General features: G+C 51.3%; 2 protein-coding genes across 3 annotated transcripts in view; both read left to right on the plus strand.

Annotated features, from left to right (window-relative positions):
• The window catches only part of CLSTN3 (calsyntenin 3), a 29,089-nt gene extending 12,582 nt beyond the window's left edge, over positions 1-16,507 (plus strand). For both annotated transcript variants that reach the window (XM_003820254.6, XM_008973652.4), the window contains 8 exons: positions 452-609; positions 746-894; positions 6,551-6,777; positions 7,102-7,272; positions 8,111-8,256; positions 8,495-8,630; positions 15,046-15,248; positions 15,498-16,507. In XM_003820254.6, coding sequence (XP_003820302.1) covers positions 452-609; positions 746-894; positions 6,551-6,777; positions 7,102-7,272; positions 8,111-8,256; positions 8,495-8,630; positions 15,046-15,248; positions 15,498-15,638 — 1,331 coding nt within the window. In that variant the 3' untranslated portion in view covers positions 15,639-16,507. The remainder of the gene's footprint in view (positions 1-451; positions 610-745; positions 895-6,550; positions 6,778-7,101; positions 7,273-8,110; positions 8,257-8,494; positions 8,631-15,045; positions 15,249-15,497) is intronic.
• LOC103786362 (uncharacterized) lies at positions 8,637-15,038 on the plus strand. The gene has a single exon (XM_008973651.4). It carries the CDS (start codon positions 13,736-13,738, stop codon positions 14,492-14,494), a length of 759 nt encoding a protein of 252 aa, XP_008971899.3. The 5' UTR covers positions 8,637-13,735; the 3' UTR covers positions 14,495-15,038.
• Positions 16,508-17,263: the final 756 nt, after the last annotated feature.

A 17,263-nucleotide genomic window follows, 5' to 3' on the forward strand; every position in this document is an offset into this window, starting at 1 on the left:
TCAGATACGCAGGAGGGGAAGGTCTGGGCATCTGTGAAGCTCGCTCACATCCATCCTGGTCTCCCTGCATGTCACTGGAAAGACGTTCTCTCCTGCCGCCTCCCCCTCCCTCCTTGTTTTGACTCTTTCCTCCTGTTGGTCCTGTTTCCTTCTCTTCCTCCCTCTCATCTTTGTTGCTTCTACTTTTCACCCTTCTTCTTCTCCCCTGGCTTTATTCTGTCTTCTTTTGTCTCATTTTCTCCCTTCTCCAGCCTCCCCCCTTACCTTCACTTCTCCCTCACCTCTCATCTCTCTTTTTTCCTTTTTTTTTTTTTTTTTGGTTTCCACATTTTTCCTTTTTTTCTTTCTCAACTCTTCTGCTCTTTCTCTCCTTTCCCTTTCTCTCAGCCTTCGTCCTTTTCCATCCTCCTCTCTTCTCACCTCCCGTCCTGCTCCTGTGTTCCTACCCTAGGAGACACTTTGTCGATCCACCACTACTTCCATGGCTACCTGGCTGGTTTCAGCGTGCGCTCAGGTCGCCTGGAGAGCCGCGAGGTCATCGAGTGCCTCTATGCATGTCGGGAGGGGCTGGACTATAGGGATTTCGAGAGCCTGGGCAAAGGCATGAAGGTATTGCCCCATCCTCTAGCCCTGTTCTTCCCAGCATGCCCCTTGCCCCACCCCCTTGCCCTACCCCTCTACCTCTGCTCCCTTCCTCTGCCACCTCCCGGCCCTGCTCTCAGCTGTATCTGTGTCTGGGGCCCAGGTCCACGTGAACCCCTCACAGTCCCTGCTCACCCTGGAGGGGGATGATGTGGAGACCTTCAACCATGCCCTGCAGCATGTGGCTTACATGAACACTCTGCGCTTTGCCACGCCCGGCGTCAGGCCCCTGCGCCTCACCACTGCTGTCAAGTGAGTGTTGGGTGGGGCAGGGCAAATCACCGAGCAGAGCCAGACAGTGTCACAGCTCCTTGGCCTAAGGCGTCACCTAGAGCTAGGCATACCTCTTTGGTTTTATGGATGAGGAGATTGGGCCCTCAAATGGAGACAATTGACCACTGAAGGTCACATAGCAATATTGGTAGAAGAGTCTGGACTATACTCAGATTTCTCAACAATCAATTTGTTACTCTTTCTACCAAGTCACACATCTAGGGTTTCCGGGCTTTGATCTTCTCTATGCCTCTGTGCTGATACGTAAAGTGGGACACAGGATTGGGAGTGGGGAGACCTGACATTAATTCTGACTCAATGCGAATTGCTTGGATAACCTCGGGCAAATGGTGAGTCCTGGCTGCTTCACTTGTTTTAATCTTGCTTCACCAAGCTCTTGCAAGGTCACGTACGATGGCCTAAGTCTAGGGGTTGGCAGTCCTAGGCCAAATCTGGCCTGCCACCTGTTTTGTAGTTTTATTGGAACACAGCAGTGCCCATTCATTGCATATGTCTATGGCTACTTTCACTGTGATGGCAGAACTGTGGGTAGTTGGGACAAAGATCATATGGCCCCCTCAAACAGAACTATCTAATCCTTCATAGAAAAAGTTTGCTGGCCGGACACGGTGGCTCACGCCTGTAATCCCAGCACTTTGGGAGGCCAAGGCAGATGGATCACGAGGAGTTCAAGACCAGCCTGGCCAACATGGTGAAACCCTGTCTCTACTAAAAATACAAAAATTAGCTGGGCATGGTGGCACATGCCTGTAATCCCAGTTACTTGGGAGGCTGAGACAGGAGAATTGCTTGAACTGGGACCCAGGAGGCGGAGGTTTCAGTGAGCCGAGATTGCACCACTGCACTCCAGCCTGGGCTACAAAGCGAGACTCCATCTCAAAAAAAAAAAAAAAAAAAAAAGTTTGCTGACCTCTGAATTCTAAGTGAATGACTTTTGGAGTCTTTAAAAGAAAAATTGTAGATTATTTCAAGGTTTGAGTATATATTACATGTTTAAAAATACAGATCAATTGAGAGGCAATGAAAGTATGATAGTTAAGAGCATAGGGTCTATTGCTAGCTTTTTGGCACTGGGCAAATGCTATAAAGTGGTGATAGCAATAGAGTCTAACTCATGGAATTGTTATGATAACTGCATGATATAATCGGGATCAAATGCATAGCAGAGAGCTGATGCCGCTTAGATGCTGGCTATTATTACATAAAGGCATTTTCACCCCTTATTATGGTTTATGGGCGGTTTTTAGGAGATACTGCCATCTAGTGGGTGAATTACATGATTTAAGAGTTAGGATTTCTGCGTTCCAATCTTGTTACCCCTCTCCCCGATTCTGCCTCAGTTTCTCTGTGAGCTATATGAAGATAAACATCTCAAATTTGCCCCTATCCTGGGAGGGGTGGGTTTAGAGGGGAGAGGGCTCTGAGCCCTAGAGGGTGACTGGGCGTGATTATCAGGCCTCACAGTTAGAGCTGTGGAAGGCCCCGGGCCGTGGCTTTTGGGAATTTGCTGGTTCAGGGTGTGGAGCTGAAGGTCACAGGCAGTTGAGTTAATGTGGGTGCAGCTGATTGCTGAGGATGCACCCCACCATGTCCCAGTCAGAGCTCCCGTTGTTAAAGGGCTGTCATCCAGTTATGAAAGGCTTCATCCCTCAGAAGTCAAGGCATTGCCTCGTCCCCCCCAGTGCTGAGGAGCCATGGCAGAAGGGAGGGCTCTGGTTTTTGGCCTAGGGTGGAGCTCTGCAAGGGGAGTTGCTGCAGGGGGAGGAGTTGACATTCTCTTTGCTGACTGCTTCATCTGAATTCCTGCTATCTTTTTCATGCCCAGGATAGACGTTTATCCAAGGGCTTGGAACCTGCCTTTGAGGAAAGGGGCCTTGATGTTTTCTCTATGAGGTTAAGAAACAGAGTTTTCATTTCTCCATTTCTAAGGTTACTACATGGTTGGTGCTATCCTAATACTTCCCTGAGGTCACGGGAGAAAATATAGAGGGATGTGTGTGTGTGTGTGTGCGCGTGCGTTTGTGTGTATGTAACAGACACAGACAGGTACCTAGCAATACCTCCCTTTCCCTGATGCATTTCCTTGCCCCTGTCCCTGTGGCTTTCATAGCTTCCAGTTTTCAGTTCTTGGACCTCTGTCTATTTAAAGCCAGATTTATGCAACTATTTGGTCAATGCCTAAATGCAAGTTTTCCTGAAGTTTTTTTTTTTTTTAGTATTTTTCTTGGAAAGCCCATTTACTTGTGGCATTGACCCCTGAACAGATAGATACCACATCTATTTCTCTAGTTTTGTCCTCTTTCCACAGCTCTTGACTTTCCATCTGCTTCCTGTAACCTCTATCTAGAAGTTCTGCTAGCACCTCAACCAAATGAGCTAATGCTGAAATAATCAACTGCAATCCCAAACCAGCCTCTCCCCGTGAACTCTCTCTGTAACGGTGCCTCTGTCTTTGCAGTCATCCAGAGCTTGAAACCTCTGAGTCATCTTTGATTCTTCCCTGTCTTTATCCTCCACTGCCCATCAGTTGCCAGCTCACCTGGACCCTGCCTCTGTGCTGCGTGTCTGAAATCTGTCTCCTCTTTCTTTTGCTGCTGTTACTGTTCTAGCCCAGGTCTTATTACCTCTTATCTGGCCCATTGCCTCCTAACTAGCTGACCTATCTCTAGTCTTCGAATTTTATTTATCCTCTACTCTGAGGCTAGGTGAGTGATCTTAAGTTGAGTTTTCATCATCACACTTCCCTGATGAAAAAGACGTCGGTGGCTTCCTCTTGCCCACTGCATGAAAATGTCAAATGTGCTGGGTGCAGTGGCTCACACCTGTAATCCCAGCACTTTGGGAGGCCAAGGTGGGAGGATCACTTAAGGCCAGAAGTTCGAGACCAGCCTGCACAACCAACAGACCGCAAGTCTGTAGTCCCAGCTACTCAGGAGGCTGAGGTGGGAGAATCACTTGAGCCCAGGAGTTCGAGGCTGCAGTGAGTCATGATTGCACCACTGCATTCCAGCCTGGGCGACAAAGCGAGACCCTCTCTCTAAAAAATTAGAGAGAGAGAGAAAAAAAACAGATCTTATCATGGTATTTAAAGCTGCCAGCCATCTGGCTTCTGGTGGTTCCTGCCTCATGTTCCTCTACTCCCCTTAGTAAGCTTCTCGCCATCCACTCTGGGTCAGTACTACCCTCCTTCAAAGGCTAGCTCAGTTGCTACTTTCTCTGATCATTCCTACCTTCCTTTTCCAAGTACCCTCCTCTTATTCTAGGCAGAACTAACCTCTCCCTCCTCTGAACTCTTCTGGTTGTTTGTTCCACTCATATGGCGATGACCATATTTGCCTTTGTTTTAACTTTTGTGTGCCACGTCTAATCTCTCTACCAGACCAACAGTGCCTTTGGGTCAGGCCTCCTATTCCCCTTGGGATTCCCAGACCAGCGGCACAGCACAGCATTGCTCATTGCAGGGAGGATGTCTGTTGGAGCCTGTGCCTTCAGGGTCATCTGGGATTGTTTCCCAAGGGGCTTTGCCCTAGGCCTATCTGGATGGCAGACTGTAATAGGCCCTGCTCCGTGTGGTACAGGAACTCAGCACATCCCGGGTATTGGCAACTTCAGGGGCTCTGAGCTCATCATGCCTACTGAGATGATGCCTTCTCCCTTTTTGCTCCAGCATTCGAGCTGGGCATGCTCAGTAACACTAATAATTATAGTCCTCTCTGCAAAATCATTTCCGCTAGCACCAGCATGGGGATCAGAGTCCGTGCTCCTGGATCACTAACTCCACTGTGAAGTCTGCTTGTTCAAGTGGGGAAACTTCTTTACAGATACATTTCCCTGGTGCAAACCCAGGCCCCAAATGGTGCCTGTGGTTCAGTGGAAAGATCAGTGGACTTGGGCGGTGTGTGGTGGTGCACACCTGTGGTCCCAGCTACTCAGGAGGCTGAGGCACGAGATTGCTTGAACCTGGGAGGCAGAGGTTGCAGTGAGCTGAGATGGCACTACTGCACTGCAGCCTGGGCAACAGAGAGAGACTCTGCCAAAAAAAAAAAAAAAAAAAAAAAAAAAATCAGTGGACCTGGAAGGAGAAGAATGATTTAAGCCTAGACTCTGGCTTAAGCCTTGATTGTTTCTTTTTCTTTTTCTTTCTTTTCTTTTCTTTTTTTTGAGATAGGGTCTCACTCTGTCGCCCAGGCTGGAGTGCAGTGGCAAGATCTCATCAGCTCACTGCAACCTCTGCCTCCTGGGCTCAAGTGTTCCTTCCACCTCAGCCTCCTGAGTAGCTGGGACTACAAGCATCTACCACCACACCTGGATAATTTTTGTATTTTTTGTAGAGACGGGGTTTCACTATGTTGCCCAGGCTGATCTCGAACTCCTAAGCTCAAGGGATCCTTCCGCCTCAGCCTCCCAAAGTGCCAGGATTTACAGGCATGAGCCATCATGCCCAGCCTGAGCTTTAGGCATTTTGCAGCATAGAAATGAGGTTATAATATAATGAAATAATATGGGCCAGGTGCGGTGGCTCACGCCTGTAATCCCAGCACTTTGGGAGGCCGAGACGGACAGATCACCTGAAGTCAGGAGTTCAAGACCAGCCTGGCCAATATGAAGAAATCTCGTCTCTACTAAAAATACAAAAATTAGCCAGGTGTGGTGGCATGCGCCCTATAATCCCAGCTACTTGGGAGGCTGAGACAGAGGAATCGCTTGAACCCAGGAGGCAGAGGTTGCAGTGAGCCAAGATCGCACCATTGCACCCTAGCCTGGGCAACAACAGTGAAACTCCATCAAAAAGAAAGAAAGAAAGAGAGAGAGAGAGAGAGAAAGAAAGAAAGAAAAAGAAAGAAAGAAAGAAAGAAATGTGGGAAAAATGCTTCATAAACTGGCAAGGGCTATTGATTGTGAGGTGTTGTTATTACTGGTAAAGGTGGGGCTAAATGTGATCCTGGGAGCATCACTCCTGAGCAGCTGTGCTGTTGGTTGGTCTGGCTCAACAGAGTCCTCTAAGGATAGCTTGTCCTGGTGCCTGGATCCTCAAGCCTGATGAGACGGTGGATCTAGGTCCAAGGTGGTCAGATGATCTCACCTACCAAAGTGTGTTTCCCCGATATTGAAGGGAATGAAAGACACACCAAAGAGGAGGACATCTTTTGATAGATGTCCACATTCTACTTTTATTGTGGAATAATTTTGGGCGCATATGTGCCGGATAGTATACTGAGCCCATGTACTTTTAAACTGCTGGATAAAGAACTGTGTGGGTATATATACCTGTTTGTCAGTTCAGTTTGCTTTGTTTTTCATTAAAATAGCATCTATAGGTACTCCATAATCCTGGGGTAGGGCATTGATGGTGTGATCACACCCACAGGTTGGGATTACCTGACCTTCTGTCCTCGACATTTTCCTTGGTGACATCCTACCAGGAAAGGATATGTCCCCCTTCAACTGCTGTGGGGGTTGGGATGCAGAGGCATGACCCCCTTTCTTCCCCTGCCCCTCCCTGACATGAGATGCTCTATGATAGAGGTAACTGGGGCGGGGAGTGAAACAGAATGTAGGTTTTCGGGGAGGAAGTGTTGGGGTCACATGCTGCTTCTCCTGCTTTCTTACATAGGTGCTTCAGCGAAGAGTCCTGCGTCTCCATCCCTGAAGTGGAGGGCTACGTGGTGGTCCTTCAGCCTGACGCCCCCCAGATCCTGCTGAGTGGCACTGCTCATTTTGCCCGCCCAGCTGTGGACTTTGAGGGAACCGAGGGTGTCCCTTTGTTCCCTGATCTTCAAATCACCTGCTCCATTTCTCACCAGGTGGAGGCCAAAAAGGATGAGAGTTGGCAGGGCACAGGTAAGGACGACTTCGGGGAGTAACACCATCCAGAGAACCAGCCAGTGTCTGGAGTCAGAGTGTGGGAGAACTCCTGGGGCTGGAAGCAGAAAGCGACTCCATCCTGTGTTTGTTTGACTGAACAACTTACCTTTAAGAAGGAGAGCAAGTGGAAAACACGTGGGTGGAAATGAATTGTTGCATAATGATATTCTTGAAAATGATGCTGACTTCCCTCTCCCTGGCCCTGGAAAGGGAGGGAGAGTGGTGATGAGGGCATGGTTGGGTCTCAGAACCTCTGTGGGCCCTTTGGCTCTGACCCAGACCCTACTCTCCTCAACCCAGTGACAGACACACGCATGTCGGATGAGATTGTGCACAACCTGGATGGCTGTGAAATTTCTCTGGTGGGGGATGACCTGGATCCCGAGCGGGAAAGCCTGCTCCTGGACACAACCTCTCTGCAGCAGCGGGGGCTGGAGCTCACCAACACATCAGCCTACCTCACCATTGCTGGTCAGTGGGGCCTGAGGGCCTGTCCTCTGTGTGTGTGTGCCCCTCCCAAAAAGTAAGGGCCTAGGAAGCCCAGAGGGTCCTCCTTCCAGGTCCAGGGATGTGGACAAGTGCCGTTTTGCATTTTCCTAGCCTAGAAGATCCTCTGGCTTTGATTGTCCCTAGGGGAGGCGTGCTGGGTTTAGGCTCCGAATGCTTCTGTCTTCCTGCTCCTCTCCATAGCCTGGCTCACCTCCACTTCTGGTCCCACTCCTGTTTCCATTCAGGCTTCTCGCCTTCCTCTCCTCCTTCGGCTCATCTCTGCCCAGCTTTCTAACCCTCTAGCTGTCTGTTTGTTACCGGTCATCTCTGTTGTTCAGCTCACTCATCTCACGTGCACACCAGAGCTTTACAAGAAGTACTCATCTCTTAGTGAGTAGTGGGAGTGATGATTTGGTAGTTTCCAAAGGAAGCCAGGAGGGAGAATGGAGAAGATGGAGATAATCAGTTCCCTTCTATTTCCACTCCTTTCCAGGGCTCACTGAGGACTTCTGTATTTTCCTCTTTCTCATATTCCCTCCTGCTTGCCGTCTCCCTTTCTGTCTTTATCTCCTTCTTTCCATTCCTCCTCAGAACCTACAGAGCAGGAAATGGAGCCTTGATCTCTCCATCCTAGTTAGTCAGAGTGGGCAGGGATGGAGGGGAGCATCTCTCCCTTTGACCTCAGGTCGCACTTCTGCGGAGATGGGGCTGACCTGCTCTACAGCTTGTGTGGCGTCAGCTGGTGGGAGTCCAGGAGAGAGGGTCCTGCCCAGGTCCTGCCTCCACTGGCCCCTGCCCTGAGGTGCTTCCTCATCCCCAGGGGTGGAGAGCATCACTGTGTATGAAGAGATCCTGAGGCAGGCTCGTTATCGGCTGCGACACGGAGCTGCCCTCTACACCAGGAAGTTCCGGCTTTCCTGCTCGGAAATGAATGGCCGTTACTCCAGCAATGAATTCATCGTGGAGGTACCCAGAGAGTCTCCTTCCTTCCACAGTTACCCACCCCCAGAAAGGAGCTGAGGTGGCATGGACTCAAAATGTTAGTTGGTGGGCATGGACATGGCAGCGTGGAGGGCTGCTGGACCTTGCAGTGGGTGGAGGAGAAGGAGATGGGGGCAGTAGTTAGGAGATGGGGCTGGGGTCTAGACAAGTGGGGAGGACCTGGGAGAAGCGCGTGTGCCCACGGAGCCCTCCCTCTGCCCAGGTCAATGTCCTGCACAGCATGAACCGGGTTGCCCACCCCAGCCACGTGCTCAGCTCCCAGCAGTTCCTGCACCGTGGTCACCAGCCCCCGCCTGAGATGGCTGGACACAGCCTGGCCAGCTCCCACAGAAACTCCAGTACGTAAGCCTGGTGGGGCTGGGCAGGGAGAGGCAGGTGGCAGGTGAGTGGGTTGGGACAGGTATCCTCCCCCTCCACCTCTGGGAGAGGACAAGGTGGGTGGAGCAATGGGTTCTGTTCCCTGTGGTACCTGCCTTAGTTGACAGCTATGGACCAATCCCTCTCTCCCTTGGGATCATTCACTTTCCCTTGTGAAGAACATGAGCCTTGTGTCATTGTAGGGATGCTTATGCCTGCAGTCATAAAGTCAGTGTGGGTTCAGGCGTGTTTGTTATACCTGATGATGCCTCCTTCCCCAGCCCCAAGCAATATCAAATTAGCCCTGGACCTAGGATCCTCTGTGGTGAAACTATCAACTATTTACTAAGCACCTACTATGTACTAGCACTGTCCTAAGATGATCTAAATGATTTATAGGATAGATCAGTCCCTATCCCCAAGGAGAGAATTGGTACTATTACATGTAAAATTATGTGCTACGTACGCAGTCACAAGAATATTTCTAAAAAATATATGCAAATATGCAAAGCGTTACATTCAGATGGAGTGCTGCCCTTCAAAGCAACCTGGCCGTGGTCCCAGAGGCTCCCGGTCATGGTCTTTTACGAATGGTGCAATTTTATTTTCAACTTTTGTGTTGCGTAATTGTAGAAAAACCAGAAAATATCAAATATTTCTTTTAAAGAAGAAAAATCAGGCCAGGCACAGTGGCTCACGCCTGTAATCCCAACACACTAGGCTGAGTCAGGAGGCTCACTTGAGCCCAGGAGTTTGAGACCAGCCTGGGCAACACAGTGAGACTCTGTCTTTACAAAAAATAAAAAAAATTAGCTGGGCATGGTGGCAGGTGCCTGTAGTCCCAGCTACTTGGGAGGCTGAGGTAGGAGGATCTCTTGGGCCTGTGAGGCCAAGGCTGCAGTGAGCCATGATCACACCACTGCACTCCAGTCTGGGAGACAGAGCAAGGCTCTGTCTTAAAGAAAAAAAAAAAAAAAAAAAGAAAGAAGAAGACGAGGAAAACTCAGCCATAATTCCATCAGAGAGGAAACCACTGATAATATGAGTATTCTGTTCCAGTCTTTTTTCTATGCTTAATTTTTCCTTTTTAGAAAGTTAGGATTAGCCTATTTTGTAACCTGATATTTACACTTCATATTATAAAACAAGTATTTTCCCACATTATTAAAAATTGCAAATGATGCTGATGTTGTTGAAAGTGATTTTTGGAACCCCTTCTTAGAATTGCTTTCAGAGCCAATTTATGAGGTGCATTTATTTTTGTTATTTTTTGGACATAACTTGCTTTTGACCCGGTTCAGTGTTACTCAACTTCATCACCCAGTTTTGCCAAAGTTGGCTCTGGATATAATTTTAAGTTTTTAAACATTAAACCCACTCTCAAAGGCCATAGATCGGTCACCTTTGAAAAGAGTCAAAAGGTTGTGTCACAGGCTTTTGAGAATTGAAGGCAATTCTCAAAGGAGTCCACTAGTGCTTTCTGGGAAGAAATCTGTGGTCTCTGAACACTATGTGAAAGTACAGAACTTATTTCAACATATGTGATGGGTAATAATAATTATAACAAACACAGGGTGCTCTCATCATGTGCCAGGCACTGTGCTCGGGGGATTACGCTTATTAACTCATTTAGCCATCGTAAACAACCAATGAAATGGGTACCAGAATTATCCCCTTTACAGGCAAGGACACAGAGGCACAGGGAGTTCAAGTGCCTTACCCAAGTTCACACAGCTAGAAAGTAAGTGGAACCAGGATTTAAATCCAGGAGGCATGATTCCAGTCTGTGCACTAACCATGGCCCTCACCCCTCTCCCCAGATGTTTGATGCTTTAAAAAAGATTAGTCTTATTACTTTAGAGTTGCATATAATTAGGGGGAGCCCCTGAGGGGCTTCCCAGGGTTTTCTGACTGAGGCCAGCTCCTCTGATGCCCCCAGGGATTCAGTCTGGCTTCCTCTCCTTGTGCAGCGGCCACCACCTACACTGTCTCTTATGTTTTTTTTTTTTTTTTTTTTTTCTGGGACTGGCTCCCTTCTTCCTTGCTGTCCCTGAAAACAACCGCAGAGGCTTTTGGGAGGGGGAGACAGGGTCTTGTTCTGTCGCCTAGGCTGGAGAGCAGTGGTAATCCTGGCTCACTGGAGCCTTGAACTCCTGAGCTCAAGCAATCCTCCTGCCTTAGCCCCCTGAGGAGCAGATGCATGCCACTATGCCTGGCTATTTTTAAGACTTTTTATAGAGACAAGGTCTCACTTTGTTGCTCAGGCTGGTCTTGAACTCCGAGGCTCAAGCGGTCATCCTGGCTCAGCTTCCCAGAGTGCTGGGATTACAGGTGTGAGCTGCCGCACTTGGACTTGCAGAGGCCTTTTTCAGTGTTCTACTGTGATTCACTATAGCAAGTAGGTGGAAGTGAGGATTAGTGGGGAATATAAGGCATAACCAAGCTGCAAAGATGAGAGAAGTTTCACATAGTATTTAGTCAATAGAGACATGTTAGCAAGCTAAAGCTATTTATTTCAAATAAACTCTTGAGGCCAGCTGTATATTTTTTTCCTTCTTGTGATTCCATAGCACTTTCTCCAGTTCTTTCATTGGGGATCATTCCACTCAATCTTTTCTGGTTGGATACTAGGTCCTGCTACTCTGATTAGGCTCAAGGTAGATAGGGGTGCTGCCTGGCCTGGTGAGATTCTCGATCCTTACTTTCTTTGGTATAAGGCCCCAGGTGAGAGACTTCTTGTTCTAGGAGCCCAGCACCTTCTCCCCTGAGTGTCCAGCTGCCCTGCATGGGCTGGCCTGGCGGGCAGCGTTTCTCACCCCTCAGCCCCTGGAGGAGTGTCTGTTCACGGCACCCTTTCACTTCCCCTCGGTGAAGCCCAGTCTCCCCATCCTTTGTTCTGAGCTCATGTCCAGGCTGATCAAGCTTCCCTCAGATTTCAGTTGAGAGCAGCAGTTTTCCTTTGCTTCTTCTCTTATTTTGACCTGAATAGGACACAGAGTTCGTAGCTTCCCTGAGGGCACTGGTGATTGGCATGCCTGAGCCGACAGGCCATTCACCGCATAAAACCCTTTCCATATGCCTTTTCTGACTCCGCAAGGTGCTCCCTCCCTTTCACCTACAAATCTCGAGTGGTGTTGCAGAACTGTGGTTTCACAATATCAAACCATTCTAAACATGCAGAAGCAGTGAGAGGTACGATCTCCTCCAGTGGCACAGAGGCCCATTGCTCTAAATCTCCTAAGTGCACTAGAGAAAGAGAGATGAATGTGAACTGGAACCAGGGTAAACTGGAACAGTCAGGGGAGATTTTGTGGCACATGTAGAGTTTGCATTTGGACCTGAACTGTAAAAGGGATTTTTGGATGGGTGTGAGAGAGAATGGGAATTTGAGAACCGGGGGTAGATAGGTGGTTAAGAGTGTTTATGGTTAGAGAGAATAAGGTTGGTTGAGAAGAGCGAGCCGGATGATGAGGGTATTATGTATCTACTCATATCAAATTTTGATGCCTACCAGAATCACCTGGGGAGCTTTAAAAACTCTCGGCACCTAAATTACACCCTAGAATGTCTAGGGGGTGGCAGCCATGTGTCAGTGGTTTTTAAAAATCCCATGTAATCTTTAAAAGTTTGGGAATAATTCTCCTCTTTTGTTTCCTACAAGTATCTGAAGCTTTGCAGAAAGAGTTACAAAGCAATAGGACAAAAAGAAAATGAATGAGGAAGTAAGGAGGAACAGGTAATGATGAAATAAGGATCCAATGAAGCCAGGGAATAAAGTCAGCTCATAACATGCATACTATGAGATGCTATGCAGTTGCTACCACGGGCCAGAATTTTGACCCTGAGCTTCTTCGAAGCTAAAGCAAAAGGAAACCTGAGCAGTTCTGAGAGCCGTGATAGGAGCCAAACGCTATTGCATGAAAAGCCCTGGGAGTGCGGGGGTAGAAAGAAATCTCTCCCGAGGCTCTTTGCAAAGAGAGCACCATGTGGGGCCGTGGACAGGGCTTTCCACTGTCCTCGCAATCCCATGGACCATTTGCTAAGTCACCCCTTAATGTTGGCTCTGGAGGTCATTCAAGGCCAGAATTAACTGCTCAGATCTCATGTAGCAAGAAAAGCTGACGGTACTTCTTAAATTCTTGATTTTTATCTGTAGCTGATTTAAAAATCCTCCCATCTCCCTGGGCTCCTGACTCATCTTAAACTAATTAACCAGACTTGTTTGCTTGTAGATAGAGTGTCTGCATTTTGTCTTTCCTGTGGTCATTTCTTATTGTCCTGGCAATGAACCTGTCATTTCCTTCATTAGGCCAGGAGCTCGGAGGGACACTGCATTGATTAGGGCGCAAACCAGCTTTAGCTCGTCATCGTTGTGTGCTTAGAGCAAGTTTACCTGCTTTGGCCTCCACTCTGAGGGTGGGGTCACCACCCCTTCTGGAGCCTGGGCTTAGCCACTGGGCCCATCTGCCAGTGAAGGCACTGCCCCTGGGTCTGGTCTGTTGACATGGAGACCTGAGAGGCACTGTTTCCTGCAGATGGGCAGGAGAGACAGCTCTGTCCCCTCCTCCCTTATCCCCCATTCCCAGGAAGTTGAGAAATACTGATCCAGCCAGTCCTGTCTTCACCTTGGAACCAGTGTCGAGGGAGTGTGCCCCAGCAGAGTCTGTTCTAATTGGCTAGTGGCCTCAAGTGGGCTGTGGGTCAGGATGGGGACCAACTTGGCAGACAGCCATCAGGGCGGCCTCAGGGAGGTGTGTGGCCTGCCCAGGCAGGGCATTCTCCACACACCTAGTTGGCCCTGGAGTGTGTGGCAGCTGAGTGGGCTGGCTGCTGGGGAGAGGGGCGCTGCAGCAGGGTGTGGGTGTGAGTGTGAGGAGCTCCTGGGCCATGCGCTTCCCTACGCTCTGCTCTGTCTATTGACACATGAGTCTCAGGCTGTAGGTAATTTGCGGACGGGGCTGGAATGTGATGTGTGTATTTTTCTAGGGGCTTGCTTGTGTGACTGCTGGTCTCTGTGTGTGTTTGGGGCACACATACATGGAATAGTCCCTCAGCAACGGGACTGCCCAGGGAGGAGCTGCTGTGTATGCATTGTGGGCAGGGGTGTGCACCCATGTGGGGAGTAGTGACCCAGCTGCCCGTAAGGGCCCTGGGCCTGGAGGTGCGTGTGTGGGGTCTCTACCTCCACCTGCTGTCCCTGGGGCTGCGGGCTTTCCTACTTTTCTTCCTTGTGCTTCTTCGAGAGCTGTGTGTGTGTGTGCAGGAGGCAGGCAGGGCTGTGCTCATGGCGGCTCGCTCTGTGGCCCTCACGGCCCACGTCTGTAGTGTCTATGTCTTCCTTCAGGGGGTTGCCTGGTCTGCCCAGCTGGTGGGGAGCTGGGTGATGCTGCACATATGGCTCTACCGTGCCTTGCTGGAGACCCCCAAACGCGTTCCTTTACTCCCGCAGTGTGAGCAGGCGGCCAGGTGGCTGGTGTGGGCCAGCATGCAGGCTGGCAAAGGCCTGGCTCGGGTGTGGGGTGTGGCAACCTTTGTGCAGCTGTGTGCCCACACGGTCTTCCTGAGCATGTACCTGTGCATGCACATCTGCTTTGCCGCCATCAGCTCTAAGGTCCGTGTGAGAGTGAACGCACTGTTCTGTGTCTCAGTGCCCTTGAAGGTCCATGCCCCTCTGAGCCTGGGCATCAAAGTGGGGCTGCAGGGCCAGAAGCATGGGAGAGCCACGGGGGAGGCAGGTATGCCTCAGGGGGAGATGTTGGGGAAGCAGGAACCCCAGACGTCCAGGAGCCCCAAGCCCACCAGGAGAAGGGAGGTGTCACGGAGTGAGCTCAGTCCAGGTGGGTAAGGGAAGGGGCTGCTCTGTGCCCCTTGGACTTGTCCCCAGCCTCAGGTGCTAGTGCCCTCTTCCTGCAGCCAGCCCAGGCTTGGAGCCTGCATCTCCTCCTGCTCAGCCAAGCCCGTGTGGTGGCCCCTCCTCTCCCTCACTGGGCACTGGCACCTCTTTCCTAGGCTGAGTGGTCTCTGGGGAAGGCACAGGTGGAATGACAGGGGCAGATTCCAGTCCTTGCCCTCTGTCCTCTGCGAATAGGGCTGTTCATGACAGTGTTGGGCAGGGAGGCTTTTTCCTCCTCTGCCCTTGCCTCTCTGTACACCTGCCTCCCTCTGTGTTTGTTCCTTTGCCTTGCAGCAGCTCCCTTCCTCCCCTTTCGTCTCCCGCCCTTCCTGGTGGGCTGTTTCTCTTCTGGCTTCTCCAGGTGTTCCTCTCTTCTCAGCCACTGTGCGTTCTGCCCTGGGAGTCCTTCAGCCCGGGCTGCCTCTTTTCCTACCCAGCCCCCTGTCCAAGTGCCCCCAGGTGTGCCTGGTCACGCTCTGCTCACCCCCGCGCTCTCTCTGCAGTGATACCCAGCGCCGCAACCCTCATCATTGTGGTGTGCGTGGGCTTCCTGGTGCTCATGGTCGTCCTGGGCCTGGTGCGCATCCATTCCCTTCACCGCCGCGTCTCAGGGGCCGGCGGGCCTCCAGGGGCCTCCAGTGACCCCAAGGACCCAGACCTCTTCTGGGATGACTCAGCTCTCACCATCATTGTGAACCCCATGGAGGTGAGAGGCCTGGGGAAGCGGGGTTCTGTAGGGTCAAGACTGTGGAGCACACACGGTGAGGACTCCTGAGGAGGGGCAGGCCTGGGTGGAGGCTGTTCGCAGAGCTGCAGTGAGCAGGAGGGAGAGAGGTTCAGGCAGGGAAGGGGGTACACAGGGGTTAAGGGGACCGAGGGAAGTGTGGCCCCTGAAAGAGAGGCTGGGATGTGTGCAGGCCACTGATCCCTTCTCCTCTCTGTTCCTGCCCTCCAGTCCTACCAGAATCGGCAGTCCTGTGTGACGGGGGCTGTTGGGGGCCAGCAGGAGGATGAGGACAGCAGTGATTCGGAGGTGGCCGATTCCCCCAGCAGCGACGAGAGACGCATCATCGAGACCCCCCCACACCACTACTAAGGCCTACACCTCTCCCCACGCAGAGGGAGAATTCTGCCCTGGTGAAACAGACACTCCAGACATGGGAGAAGGACTTTCTGGGAACACAGAGACCAAGAGGGAGAGAGGCTTCAGAACCAGTCCTCCTTTCATTTCAAAACCCCAGCGGGCCCTCTGGAGTCCGCCCTGCCCCTCCCCCGGCCCCACCTTCCCTCACCTCTGGGCTGTCATGCTCCTGGTGTGCCCCTTGCACTGGGGCTGGCTGGGTTGGAAAGTGGGCTGGACTTCAGCTGCCTTTCTACCCCCAATGGCAGCTGCCCCCTTAGCACTCACTGTGTTGGGGAGAGGGTGACGATTGCAATGGCTGGGGCTGGGGCTGGGGGTGGGATTGAAGGAAACCCTCTCCTCTCCCCTTCCCTTCTCTCTCCTGTCCATGGGAAGCTTTTCCCCCTCTGCAGGGCTCCCTCAGCTGGACCATCGTCCCTGCTTCTCTTATGATCGCCCCACCTCATTTCCATTTCAGTCTGGGGACCCCGTTTCTCCCTCCTTTCCAACTTCCTTCCTTTCTTGTCCTGTTTCCCTTCCTGCCCTTGCAGTCCTGAGGTCCTGCAGCCCCGGCCCCTCCTCCGTGACCTGGTGTGGTCAGGCTGCGGGGACGGGAGGGGACGTGGGGGCCCCGGGTGTATATATATAATGTATATTTTTTCAATGTTGTCGTGAGTGCAGCCCATGTTCCTGCGTGCAGCTCACGGCCTTGTGTGTATGTGTGTGTGTGTGTGTGTGTGTGTGAGGCATCGTCATGTCCTGGGGCAGGGGCGGGGGGATGGGTGTGGTGAGGGAGGGGACATATCCTAGGGTTTTCAAATAAAACAATCAGAAAAAAAAAAAAAGCTCTGTGAGGCGCCTCCTGCCTGCCTGGTCCTGTGTGAGTGTGGTGGAGGCTCTGGGGCCTCAGGGGCTGTTTGGGTCTCTGCACAGAGCTGAAGTGAGGTGGGCAGGGCTAGTGATCTTGGGGGCCTGACCAGGTAAGTCCCCAGGATGCCAGATCACCTGGAAAGTAAGCTGGGGGCAGATGGTTCCCACACCTCCCTTCCTTCAGCACCCCCTGGAAAAGTACAGAAGATTCAGGGAATGCTATGGACACCTGGGCAGATGCCCAGTGCCTTGCAGGGGTGCTGCCAACCCCGCCCCACAACTTGGAACATTTTGCCTGTGCACATGGGCTCCCTGCTGGGCGTCCCCAGGGAGAAGGCAGGCAACCCTGCTATTTGTACCAGAGGGATCTGGAGACTGTTCGAGGCTGACCCTTTCCTGCTAGCCAAGGCTCAGACCCAGGGGGTGTCTGCCTGCCTTGCCCATGTCCTTGTGGCTGCCTCACATGGCTGCTTAGTGGCCTCCGCCCTCTCCATGCTGGCCCAGCCCCTGGCCTGACAGCAGGCAGAGTCTGGCCCTTCCGCAGCCTTTTGGGCCACTAGTTCTCTGACCCAGGTCTTACTTAAGCCCCAGGTGATAAAGGATGATAACCCCAAGGGGTTATTTCAGAAGAGTGAACTGCTGGTGGGAGCATCCCTCTGGTGCTGTCCTGGCCCAGGAAATACCAGGGATCCAAGTCTTAGTTCCTTCCTGCAGCATGACAGGGTAGGGCA

Source organism: Pan paniscus, chromosome 10 (genome assembly GCF_029289425.2).
Source record: "Pan paniscus chromosome 10, NHGRI_mPanPan1-v2.0_pri, whole genome shotgun sequence".
Classification (NCBI taxonomy): Eukaryota; Metazoa; Chordata; class Mammalia; order Primates; family Hominidae; genus Pan; species Pan paniscus.